Source organism: Lutzomyia longipalpis, chromosome 1, assembly GCF_024334085.1.
Source record: "Lutzomyia longipalpis isolate SR_M1_2022 chromosome 1, ASM2433408v1".
NCBI classification, from domain to species: Eukaryota; Metazoa; Arthropoda; class Insecta; order Diptera; family Psychodidae; genus Lutzomyia; species Lutzomyia longipalpis.
This window is the reverse complement of record NC_074707.1, coordinates 19300329-19316921: the sequence shown is the minus strand read 5'-3', so window position 1 is coordinate 19316921 and position 16593 is coordinate 19300329. Positions and strand designations below refer to the sequence as shown.

Here is a 16593-nt window from a genome sequence, read left to right as displayed (position 1 = left end):
TGCGCATGAGGGGGGTATTTTCTCGGAGGCCTTGCGAGACTTTCTTCTCACACACACCACGCTTTGATGAGAGTCAATCATCATCATGGTTATTTTGTCACAACAATAACATATATAGTAAAGCATTGTCGCCACATTGTAATTCAAGCCAAATTCATGTTCAGAGATATGAGTTGGATCATATATTTCTTCTTCTTCTCTCTCTTATTTTTTTTGTGATCTTCACACTCTCCTTGGGGCTAGAAGAATAGTAGAAACTAAGCATAACAATAAATATTATGCAAAAGATCTGATGAGATGAAAGGAATGGCATGCGACGTGGTGGAAAGTGAAGAGAGATATAAAAAGAAGTTGTGCCCTGGGTGATGCAACAATATTGCCAACAACAACTTTTGATGATCATGACGACAAAACGCCGTATGATCATGATTAAATCGATCGCGGGTGTTGCTGAATACCAAAACTCCATACGTCTCCTCCACAAAAGAACTCAATGGGAGTATAGAAGAAGCAAACACACGAAAAAAATCCACCAAGTTATGCATACAAATACCTTGGGAGGAAGAGGCAACAATTCGATTAACAATTGCCAATTTGAGGTTGATGTGAACTCCTTCGCGCGGAGACACGCCAATGACCCTAATACGTGATTTTGTGGGGTTGCTCACGTTAATTTGTGTGCTGGTGTCGTTAATTTGAGACTAATTTAAATTGAAAGCAACACCACATTAGTGCTCCATCCGTTTCTAATATTTTATTTTTTTCTTCACCATGCGCGCCCTTCCCTTCCGTGCTACCCAACATGGGTTGATGCGAAAATTCGTTGTACCTGTTCATTTGGAACAAAGCTAGTTCTTGCTGTTGGAAATGCAGCTTAATATGAAGCTTTCACAGATTTTATTCGTCAAAGCTTGAAAAGACTTAAAAGTCCTTAAATGGTTTAAATTGTTTACGGGTTTATCGAACTTCTTAGTTAAGGCGAAGATCAGACGTTATTCTGCTTAGGCAATGATCTAAGAAATTTTTATAAAAATCATTTGTTTTCCTAAATTGAAATTAATTAAATAAAAATTATAAATAAAATTTCTAGAATTTAAAGAAAAATATAGAAATTAAAAAATAATTAGAAAACTAGCGTCAAAACCGTCAAAACCGTTATAAAAAGTCGGAGGAAACAGTTTTCTTAAAACATTTTTAAATTCAAAATTTAAGAAATAGAAAATAAATAAAGTTCTTCCAATTATTTTTCATAAAACCTGATGAAGAAATGGAGGAAACTCCAAAGTCGCGAAAGATTCTTCTCTGAGATCTTGTGTAAAATCGTGCCCTTCATTCTCATTCACCACCTACACGACATTTCTACAGACACACCCCGCGAATTTATTGCAAAACCCGCCAAGCTTTGAGTATTTTTGCCGTGCGAAGTATTTGCTGGCAAAATGGATAGAAACGAAGGGAAATTACAACAATCAGCTGCACAAGAGTTCTTGAGTGAGTCTTCCACGTTGAAATTCCATGAATGAATATGAGATATTCGTGTGGATTATTGGGAGTGCGACTCACATGTGTGGTTTGGCTCATGAATTTAATATACCAACATACCTACAATATGATGTTGGTATATAAGTAAAAAAAAAAGAAGAAAAGGATGGTGAAAAAATTATGCCTCTTCAATGAACTGTGGGAATGCATTGTAAATTCAGAAGTCATAGTGTCCCGTACGCCGGGTCGTGGTGCTGAATAGAGAAATATTGTGTATATTATACGAGAAAACAATTTTTCCTCCATCCAATTATTCATCGTAGAGCAGGTGTGAGTGTGGCAAACTGTACTTCCACGAAATGGTGATAAATAGTAATTAAAGAACGAGAGGCATCGTACACACCACCCCGCACACCTTCCTCCACAACCCGGTGTGATGCCATATTTGGATGGCTTTGGATGGGATTTATTCTCTCCAATCTTGTGGAGTTTTTTTTTCGTTGTTACTTCTTCAAACTCCTCTTCTTCTTTGCCATCCAGCTCAAACATATCAAAAATAGAAATCCCATGCGGTGTATTAGCTCTTTCACTCAATTGAGCGCGAATGCAGAAAAGGTGAAATGCTCGGGGTTTTGGGAGCAGTTGATTTTAATGAAGAAGCAAGCAAAAAAAAATTAGAAAAGAAATGAAACATGAAACTCAACAGTTTGGCCGGTAAATAAAAGATTACTACAAATGGGATCCCATCGTAAAGTGTCACCAAAATGTCTTGATTTTTGCGACTATCAAAATTTATAGCCTCCACTTTACGACCCCGCGCGAATGCAAAAATTTTCACTCTGCAACCCATTGCGTTATTGAAAGCAAAACAGCAACTATTTTTTTGGCCAAAGACCACGCGCTCGCGAGAGGGAAATTGGAGCGGAAATTGTCTCCATGTTTTGTAGTTTTTTTTTTCTAGTAAAATATATTTTTATTGCCATTCAATTTAATGAAGGACAGTGGCATTGGAAAAGTTCTTTGCGGGTGTGCGCGAAAGTGATCCAAATACACGAGCCTTCCCGACTTTTGTGGTGGCAAAACAAGAAACATTCGATTTCACGGGAATTCCAGGTCACAGATCGTGAGATACATAGCGCGATTTTTGCCCAGGCTTATTTCTCAATCACCAAATGAAAGTTCTTCGCGCCGCCGAAAGTTCTTCCCGCCAAAGGTGGTTCTAGGGCGGAAGAACGTGCAGCGAAGGAAAAGCTCCATGTTGTTGTTTTGTTTTTATTCGCGGAAAATGCATGGAATGCCCAGGAAATCGTGCTGATTCGACTCATTCAATTGACGGTGTGAGTATTTACTTAGAATCCCTTGTTGCTGGTTCTTGTTGGGATGTTTATTTTTTTTTCTACTTTACTCCACAACAAAGCAAGAGCTATATGCGGTCTTTGAGGTTTGATGTACTTAATTCTTTAAGAAGAAGAATAAGAATACTGGAAAGGAGAGCTGTTGGAGAGATCTTTGCACTGTTTGGAATTATTTTACAGTTTTTAAAAAGCAAAGAAGTCTTTTAATTAGATGCTAATTAAGGATAGGTAACAAATGAAAATTAAATCAGAATTTAAATAAAATTAAACAGAAATGAGAATTTCAATAATTCTGAATCATCTGAATCTTTCTCTCAATTTTCCATTAAGATTTTTTGTTATATTTCCCGTTTTTCTTAAGAACTTTTCAATGTTATTTTTCTTAAAATTTTCTTTTCATAAAACAACTTTACCAAAACTAAATTAATTTATCAAACTTTGAGAAAAAATGCCCCAACCCAAAACCTTTCCAAAAGGCAGTTCAAATTGTAATTTCTCCTCATCAGCTCTCTTTTCGTGCTGCATGTTAACCTGTCCAAAGGTGTTCCCCTTTGGTGTGTGTTTTTTAATTAAATTTCCCCAACACTCCAATATTGAGTAAAAAAAATCCAATTGCAAATCAAAAGACTTTGAGCTGGCGGATTTATTAATTTTCATCCATCCAATGAGGCTCAACTTTCCGGGTCAGCAGGTCAGAGATTTTGGGCAGACATTAGTAGGGTGTAGGTAGAACAAAATTAATTTTGTAAAAATTTCTTTATACTTACACGCACTGATTGGGCACCGTGCAGTGTCCATGTTGTTCGTCACAGCCTGGCAGGCAGCGTGCTATGGAAGAGAAGAAGAAGAAAAGTTGAAGCTATTTTCGTGTGTTGTACTCACAGAAGCAGATCAATAAATTTTATATGTATGAGGTCTCAATCACTATATAGCTTGTCTCAATTATATGTAGCTTTTTTGTGGCCCCCGCCCTCAGTAAGCCAGCGCAAATTAATCGCAAACCATGTCCGGACAGTTTGGCGAGTTTATTGCTTTTTGTGGTGATTTGGTGCCGAGAGATCTGAGCTCTCAGGTGCTTTTGGCGTTTGCAGATTAAAATATCAAAACATTTTTCGCACATTTGGCTTTCTCGTAGCACTCCCATCACCGCTATATGCGCGGGAGAAGGAGGCAAGGTAAGTCCAATGAACTTCTCCAAAAAAAAATCAATGGATCGATGCTATGTGGCATTGGATGGACATGTGGGTATCATGGGAGATTCTTGAAAGAAAAATGTCCCACCATCGTGGACTCTTTAAATGCCCCTCATCCATCCCAAAAACAACGCATGTTTACGACTCCTCACAGCGTACTTGTGGCAAAAATAAGGAGAGCAAATTAATTGGAATGCGTCTGCCACGTGCAGCAGCTGCATTTTACTTAAAAAGCCAAAGTATCAAAAATATATAAATTGCAATACAGTCACATTTATTTTTCTCGTGAAGCCACAAACAAAATATATACACCATCTTCGCCAAAGACATTCGTGTCAGCGCGAGATGTTCATGGAAGTTTGGCAAGAGGAAAAAGAAGGGCCCACGAAATAATAAATATATTTTCGCGCGCACTCCCTGGATGTTTATTTATTCCCTCTGGGAGACTTTTTATACATAGTATGGTACTACCTTTGTTGCTCTTTTGTGGGCCCTTCCCATCTCCCAAGGGCACTAAGATACATACACACGAGGTATAAGAAAAAAAAGTTTGTATTTTGCCCAGTTCCATTGAACATTGATCGCTACAGCTGTCCCACCATCATTGACGACGCATGCCGGCTTTAACAGCACCACGGAAGAAAATGGCAGAAGCGACCGGCAAAAATAATTAATTAATGAGCATTCGGTGACTTTTTGGGGACTTCTCTTGTGCGCCAAATTACATTTAACTCAAGAAAAATTTCCCGATCGCACCTCACACACAAGATTCTTGCACATCTGCTCCAGGCATGGGTCATTATTTACATTTTATATAACACGCTGCAAAATTTACATATTCCAGACTCACTCTGGCTATATTAGCCACAACTTCCTTGTGATGGAGATGTCGACGTGATCGGAATGTAATTAATGAATTAGTTTGGTGATAAAATGAAGACAACTTCCTTTCGTGTTAAATGTCTCTCTGGGAGGAAACAGAATTTTCCACTGATTATTTGGCAAGAGATGGCGCTAGTTGACTAAGAAATAAATTTCCCTTTGGGGAGCGCTGAATGTTATCAGCATTGTGAGATACTAAACTGAATAAAAAATCATAATTTAAAAATTTTAAGAGAATTATTTGAACAAAGAAATAAAGTTTTTAACATAATTCAAATATTTGTCATGTAGACAATAAAAATGCCACGTAATCGTCCCTTCCCTGCTGGGCTTCCTTAAAAGTTTGCACGCGATCTTGTGCTCAAATTGAGGTGATAATAAAAAAAATTACTTCCGTCACCGGGCCCACCCCAGGCCTATACCCACATACTACATACAAACATAGGTACCTACATATTAATTCATTCGACTCAAGAGGTGCCCTATTGGTTAAATTCGAGTACATCTTATTGCCAGCAAAAAGAACACAACAACAACAAAGTACAAAAAAAGGTGACGTGAACACCATCGCGCACAAATTAGAGAACCATTGATGGGCAGCAAGATGATTTTTTCTCTCCTGTCACGCTCTGACTGCTAAAAGTGGCGGGAAAAAATTAACATTCATGTTTCGATGGGGGTCTTATCAGTCTCTCAGAATCAGTAATCGATTTGATGTTTAAATTTCCTTCAACATCTCTTCTCAATCCCCAGCAAACAGGAAGGCGCAGTTCTTGGGATGTGGTGGAACGAAGAAAAAATCTAGCCATTGACTTTTTTCTTGCCTTATTTATCGTTTTGCGAATTTTTTTTATTATATTATTTCTTGTGCTCCCCAACCAGCTTTAATCCAAAATTACTGTGGTTTATGCAAATTGGATTGCGAGAATATCTTGGGAAGAAGTTCTTCATGGGTTCTTTTTTTTTGGCAACTAAATGCGGGGAAAATCTAATGCAAAAAAAGAGAGAAGATTATGGAATTCAGTGTTGAGGAAGATCCCATGATTTACGCAAATGTACAACATGGGAAACGTTTTATAAAAATTTGTCGTAACTGCAGGTATCATCGTGTGTTAATTAAGGAGGGGAAATATCAAAGTTGATGAATGTTTGAGATTAAATTTTGTCATTAAGGGAACTTTTTTGAAATTCGGATTAATTGTCTTCGGAAATTTACTTTGTGATCTTCGTGAATGGTCGGAAATGTCATTTGTGCCAAGTGCTGTCAAAGTAGGAAGTTATGTCACTTTTAAACCGTTGAAAGCATTCAAATAAAAAGAAAATTATTCTCTTTAACATTTTGGCTCCAATTTTAAATGCGATTTCTCTGCAAATTCAAATTGCTTTTTAATCCATATTTAGGAGATCCTTCGCGCCAAATTGGCACAAATTAATGCAAAGTCTTCCAAATGATTGGGATTAAATCTGCACAATATATAAAACTAATATATCCCAGTGAATTTGGCTGCAACACAAAGTTGCATCGCCTGCGATTGGAATCTCGCTATATGTTGGAGACATTCCACCCAAAAAGCCAAAGAAAAAAAAAGAGAGAAGAGGTCCACGTCGGGATGTTGAGGCATTAAAAGCTACCACAAATATTGAGATAGAAGAGGAGAGAAAGAAAAAACGTAAGAAATTAATGAAATTGTTTCCACATTCAAATTGATTGTTCCCACCATTTGTGTGCGCGGTTTTGGGTGCTTCTTTTTTTTTTCTTCTGCTCCTCATCATCTCTTCTCGTCAATACAGTGAAGATTTTATGTACACCTCTGGAGGTATTTTCTCTGATTCTATGTCTCACTGCCTTTTTTTTCTTTTCCAACCTCTCTCTGTCTCTCAGTTTTTTCTTTCTTTATTTGGGTGCCAACTTAGCATTTCTTGGTTGCGTAGAGTGTGGTGGAAGGACAGAGAGACAAGAGACCCCAATGTGGGAATACCGTGGCGATGGAATTTGAGAAAAAAGGATTAATTTCGAGGATTTGAATTATTGCTGCATTGGTTGGTTTTTTTTTTCATTCTTTCAAATGTCAGAGAGAAAAGAAGAAATAAAAGACGAATCCCTCCTTTATGGGCAATTCCCATGGCTCTTATTTCTCTGCTCCTCTATGCATATAGCCAAAGGGGCACACACCATCATTGAAGCAATGAGAGATGGCATTAGTCAAATATCTATGTTCATGTCTCCTCCAGAGGCATCCCATAGGGCAAAAATTCACTATGCTGCTGCTTGCGAGGTCTTAAATAAATGTGTACGTTACTTATATAAAAATTGAGAGTGAAAAGAGCTGCGCCCCCCCCCCCCCCCTTTGACTCAGAAAACTTCGCGCGACATTCCGACGTCTTACCCAGACGATGGTTTTCTATTACCATCCACCGCGCCAGCATGGCCCCCGCGTACGCAGAACTTCACAGTGTGGTGGCAAAGTCCGCTGAGCTGTATGGGCACCTGTCACCCGACCCATTGAGACTCAAATTCCACTCTCTGGGTCACATGGAGTGCCTCGCTATGTGCATTTTGGTCTCTCTTAAGTAATTGCACCGAATCACAAGACAAACAAAACTCCATATTTAGACGTCTAAAAGAACTCGCAATCTCAGTGCGTTCACAACTAATTCGCCAATGTAAAAAGCATTCTGCATAACCACCGAAAAGTACAATGCAAAATACCGAGGAATGCGTGGAATGTTTTACCTCAAAGAGTTCAACAAGAAAACTTCCAGTAGTTGAAATATTCATTTTGAATTTATAATCGCAAGGTGTTTGGATATCTCGATAATTGGATCTGGTTTGTTGTTTTTGAAGCACATTTAGAGGTCCATGCGTGACTTCTGGATTGGCAAAAGTTGGCTTGATGCAATGCAATAAACGCCAAAGGGGACTTACTAAACGGAAATCAACAAATTTTTATGTTTTGTCACTGAAAGAAATTATAAATTTTACGACCATCACTGTTGTGTGAATGTTAATCTGCTCATTAGTACAATTGAATGAGTTTCTGAAATTTCTGCGAGTTGTGGGATGAAAAGAAAACTAAATTTTGAAAGTTTTCTTGATGAATTTTCTTGAAAAACTTTTATAAAAACAATTTTTCTCAATTTAAATCTCAAAAATTTATTTATTTAGACTCTGGTGAAGACACAGATGATTTAGGAAACTCAATTTTAATGATTATTTTTGAAGTCTGTTGAATTTTTTCGCTCTTCTACTTAATTAAAAAAATCAAGTAAAAAATCATTACGAATTACGAATGGATTATTTTAACCTCCTAAATTGAATTTTGCCTTTAAGTAAAAAATCATACAAAAAAGCGAAAGCCCTGTGACTGCAGTTATTCAATATATCTGATGAATTAGTTGCGCGAAAGTTGGTGAAGAAAGCATTTTTTGACGCACCTGAAAGCTCCATGGGAGTGACATGCAATTAATGCGATCAAGTAGAAAATATACATAATATCGATCGCGAGCTAATACCAAATTCTGCAACCTGCCATATACATAGTATTTTTGAAGACGAAAAAGAGAAATTCGTCGATGATTGGCAGGACTTTCCTGTCCTTAATCTCACGCCTCAATTCACAATTCACTTCGCAACCCTACCCTAAAGGGTCCCAAAATCAAAGTTCCATGTAATTTTGTATGGAAATCAGTGATCTGTATCTTATAGCTCTTATAGAGATTTGTCTTTCTCTCCATGTCGGATCAACATTGTCCCCATGAGATTGATATGCACAACAGTTGGGCAACAGAGATCGAGGAAATATCCCAAGGGGCTGTTTACCCGTTTCTCTTCTATAATCTCGGTACAGAGGACCAAAACAAGGGTCTCTAGCTGACATGGATACTCTTCTGCTTCATTTTTTTTTCGAAGCACGTATTTTTTCTGTTTACTCCCTTTTTCGGGGGTCTTATCGTTAAGATTGGGAAGAAGATGAAGAAAGAGGAGACTAAAAAGGAGAAAACAGTCGAGATCATTCATATCTGTTTCCCTTGGAGGCGTAAGAGATCTCCGACGCAGCTACCTAAAGTGTAGTGGTGCAGCTCCTGGCGTGGGAAGAAACACCAAATAACCCGAGAAAAAATGCACAAAAAGTCTGGGCTTTTGAAGGGCAAGAAGGGCTCCCCCGAATGAGAAGATGAAGATCAAAAACATCAGACGGAAACCTGTGTTTGCGAAGATTTTGTATATAAAATTTTCTCCGCCGAAAAAAAAAGAGGAACGTCTAAACACTTGGCTTCTTTTGCCCATCCTCTTTCATCGCCACAAACACGCATCTTGCAGATTTTTTGCTCAACCCTGTGTATGTGTGCAAAATTCTATAAATTGCCCCAAATTGGAGCACAATTCGATGTATCTTTTGGTGGCTCTGTGAATTGACTTGTGTGTCTCATCTTTTCATTATAAATTCAATTGAAATGATTTCCATGGCGAATTTTCTCTCATACATTTTGTGAATGAATATCAATGGGAAGCCCTCATCTTATTCTTCGTTTTTTTCCTCCGTCTCATTCTCCACATCACAAAGTCCCAAAGAAATTGCCCCACAAAGTCCACGAGGAGTTATTTTTTTTGACAGAGTCTTTGAGATTTAAAAGAGATTTTAACGATCCCCCCAACAATCTCATAAATATTCTTCCACACACACACATGACCTCCAGAGTTGTTGGGGCAAAGTGATCCAATCTCGCGCAGAAGATGGGCTCTTTGCATTGCACTTTGCAACAATTATCCAGAATTTCTCTCGTATTGATGCTTAATTTCTCTCTTTCCCACATCCAAAAGGACCATCAGAATGCCTCTAACGAGTCTCACTGCGCGCACATAGACTTGGCAATAATTAAAATTTTAAGCTCCATCTACCTCGAGTGGAGCAATTTTTGTCTCTGCACTCAAACTAAGAGTTTATTGGTGGCAGAAAAAGACATAAAGGTATGTAAATCTTTGCTGGGGTCTCTTCTTTTTTTTTTCTTTCTGAAAATAAATGCGCTCTTTATGCTTTTGAGCAGGTTCTTTCAACGATACAGTCTGTTCTATAAATGGATGAATTTTCTATGTGGTCGTGCTTCTTGATTAGTTGATTTTTTTTAATTCTTTACAAGGCTATATAATCTTAAGAGTGTTCCCTGAATTTTTTAAAATTGTTTTTGTTCTAAAAATATTTATTTTTTAAATTGATTCGAATATTACAAAAATTGACAAACTTTTTACAAATTAGTTTGATAAAAATTCTTAGCTAGAAAAATAGTTAATTAAGCAAAAGGATGGCCCTATTCCAATTTTACAGGAATTTTCTAAATCAAAATTCTTAAGAATTACGAATTATCTTCTAATTGTTCATCAATACATAAAATTTATTTGTAAAAACTTTGTCAATTTTTGTAATTTTTTTTTCCAATTCATGAAATTGAAAGATTTGCAAATGAAAATCAATTTATTTGAATAAAAGCAAATTTTCTTTAAATTAATTAAAAGATTTTAAAATAAATTAAAAAAAAAAAAAAACAAAGGAATGGTTTCGCTTTTCTCAATTAATTCTTGCACACTCCTGTTGAACAAACAACTCAACCGGAGGGTATTTGGGCATTTAACACGTGAATCAATGATACACTTATTTCAGAAGAGTCAACATCTTTCGTTTTGAATAAAAAAGGAGAGATAGAAAGACACGCGGAGAGACACTTAAAGTACCCAAATAACGATGCTTCCCCCCGCGCGGGCCTTGGGGCGCACCACAAGCATGTCTCGCAGAAATGAGGCACTTGGCGCGCGGAAAGAATATATGGATAATTTTAATGATACGCTCCATCGTCATTTTCCCGCCGCCATGGATTTCTCTGCTTTGGCCATGGACCAGCAATTTCCCGGCGTTAAAAGAGCTGTGGCTGAGTGAGGAGAAGAAAAAAACGCGATCTCGCGGTCTCACTTCCAGTGTTTACCCAACACAATACTCCGATTAGAAGTGTAACTGATTTATTGCACTTAATCTTGCACACAAATTGGACCTCAAGTAGCCAATTGAGCGTGCGTGAACTTCTTAATGCCAAATAGCTGCTTCATTAATCACCGAAAAAAAAATCTCTCTGTTTTTTCCTCTCAAATCTCATCGCAATTTCAGAGATGATCTCTCGCGCGAATCATTTCCAGATCATCGTCTATTCTTTTTTTCGGGGAAGGGGCCATTTGATGGCAAATGGAGGAAAAATTATAGACCAAGATGCGCGCACACATAGTGAATTATGGAGAAGATCGAGGGGCTAAATTGTAAATGAAATTTACGGTTCTTTCCAACTGGAGCATGACTTCTTTTTTTTTCTTCTCTCTATCGTATTTTTCTTGAGAGCCAAGAAGAATTTAATACGATGCGACTTAATGAGGACATCCTCGGGACCCACTCACGGAGAAAATCATTTATGATTAGATGTTGAGCTATATTTATCATGCGTTGGCCGAAAATTACCAAAAAGAAATTCTCAAACATCAAAAGGAAGTTTAATAGCGCGCGGCTTTCATTTGAAATGTTTCTCAAGAGGAACTCTGAATTAAGTTTAGATTATGGCTTAAGGTTGTTCAGTTCTTTTGATATAAAATTTAACTCTTAAAGATTGAGACCTCCAGAAAAGATTGGAAATTCCTTGAAATAAAATAAAATTGTCAACTTACGTTTGGTGCAGTAGTCCCCCTGCCATCCGGAGAGACAGACAATACCCCCCGTGGCTGAACAGGTGTAGTGCCCGAATTGATCATCGCGCGGCCGGCAGAGATTTGCGCATCCGGTTCCGTAGTAGTGGGCGTCACAGGTTACCCGGAAATCGTACTGGATGGTCGTATAGACGGACTCATGCTTGTCCTCAGTCCAATTGGACGATACATCCAGAACTCGTTGAATCGACAGTCTCGATATTAAAATACCTGCAAAACAACCCCAAAGAAAGAATAACATTTAGATCATTGGCCGCGAATTTAAATTTCTAATTTTGCATCTTCCCAAAATTAAAAAAAAATAATCTCCTTCTCCCGAGCGAGATAGAAGAGGAAGTGCTAATTAATTTGGAAGCTGTGTGGTTTTGGGGGAAATCACAGCCACAATGGATTAGCAAAAAAAAGAATTTAAAGAAAAAATTGGCAAGAAATGCACGAGAAGGGGTCAAGAGAGGAGAATTTCGCATGAACGAAGACTGAGTGAAAGAGGAGGCTCAGAAAACATCGTGTCGTCCAAAGGGGGGCTTCTTTTTGGGCATCCAATGGTACCAAAGTATGAGGTGCAGGTGTTTCCACATCAGGACAGGTTCTCGCGGTATCGCGGAAATTTTTATTAATGCCACAAGACATCTTTTGCACGAATTTTTAATGCTAAAAACATATTTCATTTTATACCATACACAGTGTCCTCATGCACACAACATTTCTTTTATGTTTTATTGCTTTTTGATAGTGTCGGGGGAGATGTTTTTTTTTAACATACAAAAGGTCTTATTTTGATATGAAAAGGAATTATTTTAAATTCATTATTTTGCTTAGTTTTTATAGAACACGAGATATTGAAGAATTTTATACGAATTCAGAGAATTTTTTGCTAAAAAAATCATTTTCCTTTAATACTAAAAAAAAAAAAGACATTTCTTCGTTGTGTAGAGCGCACAGTGTAATGTTAATTCATTTTTATCTCTATACAGGAGGAGAGCATCTGATATTGATGATTGTGCCACGATTTGACATCTCTCTGCCCATCTCCGAGGGAACGATGATCTCTCTATGAATTTGAGATGATTCTAAGAAGATGCGCCGCGCAGAAAAACAAGACATGGAGAGATCATGATCTTGGCGTTGGAAGCCGTGGCAGCAGTCATTAATGATCGTCTTGAAATTAATTAAATTTTTTCGGACACTGGAAACGTTTTTTTTTTCACTGTGTTCTTTCTCTCTTGTTGGCGAGATAGAAAAAACTTCACCTTGAATTTAGAGTTATAACTTCTTTTTCCAACCAACAATGCTTAATGGTTCATCATCATCTGGGTATGGATGGAAAACTATTAAAGTTCATAAAATCAGGCGTTCCCTTAACGACTCCCCAACTTATATGTTGCCTGTTGTTTCGCGCGGGCTTCTTTTTGGTGTGAGGTATATGGCGGAGGGAGCTCTGTGTGGTGTAATTAACGCTATACGGAGAAACAATATGCACCATGAGGTTGGGGGGCTACCACAGCACCAGCAAAAACCTCTTCTACCGGGAGAGCCAATACGAATGGAATGGGTTTTTTCGGAAAGAAGAAGAATCAACATCGAGATGAACGCAATCAAGAAGCAGAACCGCCTCGGAACCAACCCAAAGACTCAATCTGGTGCCGGGATTCAATCTAAAGAAATCCATAAAGAGCTCGAAAATTCATTCAATTGGACCTCCAATTCGTCCTTTCTCAGAATTTCCAGCTATGATCCTTCTACGGCGGCAGGTAGAAGAGATCGCCGCGTGTAATTCTCCAAAATCGCATTCTTGCATTTCTCGGGTGAACCTTTCTGCACATTGAGGAGCTCAACATAACATGCAATACCAAAAACCAATTCACAAAAGCTATTTCGCATTTTTTTTCTCCTCCCTACCTCTCCTCTTGCGCCTTCCACCTGCAAAAGAAGTCACATATCACAGAATTTTGTTGCTACACTAAAAAAGAAAAAAAATTCAGGAGAACAAACCGATTTTTATCCACACTCAAAAGGATCTTTTTTGCTCCCATTTTCACCGTATTTAGAGACTCCGCGCGTAGCTTCTTTAAGAACAAACTCAGCTTGTAAAATTATTTTTTGTACCACAAATGATAAAGAGCCCTCTCCCGAAAAACACTCTGATGCTGTAGCCCATCGTCTTCCCAGGAGAGATGCAATAAATCCCCGTCGGACACAGCATAAATTCCTCGTAGCTTTGCCCAAGAACACTTTGAGATTGAGAGAGAAATTGAGGGAAGGAGAAAGAATACTGCAGACGATGGAATTTTTACATTTTGCTGGAACAGAAACCAAGCACCAGAGCCGAGAGATTCCATAAGGGGCTAATTGCTTCAGCAATGTCTTGAACTTTTACCTCCTTCACGGGGAATTAAGTTGAAATGTGGCAATTGATGGTGCTTTTGGATCAAATTGAGTCATTTTTCTTGCCTCAATTTTCCATTCATTGCATCACTCTCCTTTATGAAAGCATCCACACCACACTTTCCATCGTACCGTGGATTTATATATTTTATGGAGTGGTAGAGATTGGGTGGGAGCCATTGGGCTTAATGATCATGTGACTGATGACGATGACTAATTAAACAATTTCCAAAGAGAATCTCATATTAGGAACTAAACATAATGCGTAAGAACATGATGTAGAGAAGAGAAAGCGATTCCAACATCTTCATAGAGGAATTTTTAGTGTTGATGATGAAGATTTCAAAGAGAGGCTTAAGAAATTTTCAAGATCTTACTCTAGGGCTATGAATTTTATCTAAATTAAGGCAAAATTGGTAAAAGAAATTTTGATTCGTTATAAATGCAACAAAAATGTTCGTATTGTAGAGCATCCAATGTACATATTTGCATCCTTTTTTTGCATTTCAAACAATTCAACATTTAGGGGCATTCTCAGCATAATGGCAAGATCAAAATAAAAGAAACCAAAAGAAAGCTCAAGAGGGTCATTTGGCTCTGCGGTATCATTGATTCATTGAGAATAAGGAGAGCAGAAGAACATTCAGAAGTTGCAGCAAACAAACGTCCTCGCTAGAGCCTAATGAGTAGCCCCTGGCAAGAAATCACCGCACACCGTGCGAAGATTGCGAATGGCGGGGGTGAAGGAATGAAATCCAATTTGTGGAATGCGCAACTTCTTCATCCATTCCATCTTTCGCACATTGGTCACAACTCTTGCCTCTTCATCCCTCTGCCAGTTGCTGATAAATTGCACTGCAAGGCAGAAGATCTCCACTCTATTCACGACTCTCTCCGCCGAAGTATATTACTCTGGTGAGACCGGTCGCGATCTCTTGAGTCTGGCTGAGGTCTGTTGTGTTATGTGGAGTCTTTGTTGGGCGTGTGGGGAAAATTATATCAAAATTGGATTCCTATTTTCTTCATAGTATGCCCGGGATGGCTGAGACGCCCGCCTTCCCTTCACTGCTCTTCACGCAAGAAAACGAAGGGAAAGAAGAGAGAAATGTGCTGGTAGATTCCTAGAGAGTTGGAGCCTGAAATAAGGATCGTACCAATGGAAAGAAAAAAACATCTGCCTACCGGTCGACATTATGGCAAAGTGGCCATCAACGAAAATTTCCTCTTATTGCTACCCAAACCATATTATCAACTTTTTCGTATATATGCTGCTTTTTTTCATTGGAGAATGCTGCCCAATTTTGATCAATTTCTTCTCGCTTTCTTCAACTTCCTCTCCGCCACATTGTGCGGTGAACATAAAAATTATACCGGCGCGACATTCCACAAGACGACAAATGAAGGGATGTATTTAAAAAATTCCAATAAGATAATTTTCGATTACTTTTTCTCCATATTACACAGGGAGGTAGGTATGAGTTGTTCTGTGGAATTCGACTTCTTATGTGACATTTTCACCCGGCTTTTTTCTCTTTCGCAAAAAAAAAAATTTGTACTCTCTTGATGCAACTTCTTGCATCTTCTTGTTGCACACTGAAAGGACAAAAAAAACCCCATATATGTACCTTGAGGAATTTCGTTCTGATTGTAACTCTCTTGAAAACTTGCGATGTGCATCTGCTTAATGGAAAGGAAAAAGTATCACCCTGAGAAAGAAGAAGTTGAACCAGAAAAGCAAAGGGAGATTGACACAAAAGAATTTTGCGTCTTTTGTCCATGAAAAGGTAAAATGCATCCCTTGTACCGAATTCATCTTGCTCCTCTCTCAAGATGGACCATTCGTTGTTGGCGTTGGATGATTTTTTTTTCTTTTGGGAAACGCACACACAACGAAAGACCTCAAAGGTCAAATTGAACATACAAAACGCGAATGAAACGCCTGGACGAGCATCGAGAACACCAAAAACACCCATCAGGGGGGACCCCAAGGTTACAGTACAAGAAGTCTTAGGTTTCTTCTCTCATACATCGCCTCGAACTTCCCTCCTGTGTTCATGCAAAAAAATGCTGTTTGTTCACATTTTCTTACAAATACCAACGAAAAGAGATTCATTTTGTAGGTAGGCATGTAACTTCTTATACATGGGGGGAGTATAGATGAGAATTCCAGCATTATTGCACAAATCGTAAACTGATTCCTCCATCCAATGCGAATGTCCCTCTCACCAAAAACCCATCCATATTGCATTTTAATTTGTTACCACCGGCTGAGCATTTGAATGCTCTCATTTGCAAATTTATTTGCCATGTTAAAACCCCCAGAGGATGCTGCTGCTCAAAGACATGATTGCCGAAGACTACATAGATTATGCTGTACTCAAAGTGGAAGGTCAGGAACCCTTCTCCACATAGCTATGGCGCAGTCATTCAGAGCCCTTCAGTCTCGTGGCACAATTTCACAGACGAGAAAAAACTGCATCGCACCCACAATTTGTTTATTTGGAGAACCTACCACAAATTCACATGAATTCCAATGGTTTATAATTCTTTTGTGATG

The 16593-nt window shown here is 38.3% G+C and overlaps 1 protein-coding gene across 1 annotated transcript in view; it reads right to left on the bottom strand.

Moving 5' to 3' along the window:
- LOC129796121 (neurogenic locus protein delta) overlaps window positions 1-16593 on the bottom strand; it is a 40256-nt gene that overhangs the window by 6552 nt on the left and 17111 nt on the right. The window contains exons 4-5 of the mRNA XM_055837868.1: window positions 11613-11861; window positions 3605-3665 (exon numbers count right to left, since the gene is read on the bottom strand). Of these exons, the coding sequence (XP_055693843.1) occupies window positions 3605-3665; window positions 11613-11861 (310 nt within the window). The remainder of the gene's footprint in view (window positions 1-3604; window positions 3666-11612; window positions 11862-16593) is intronic.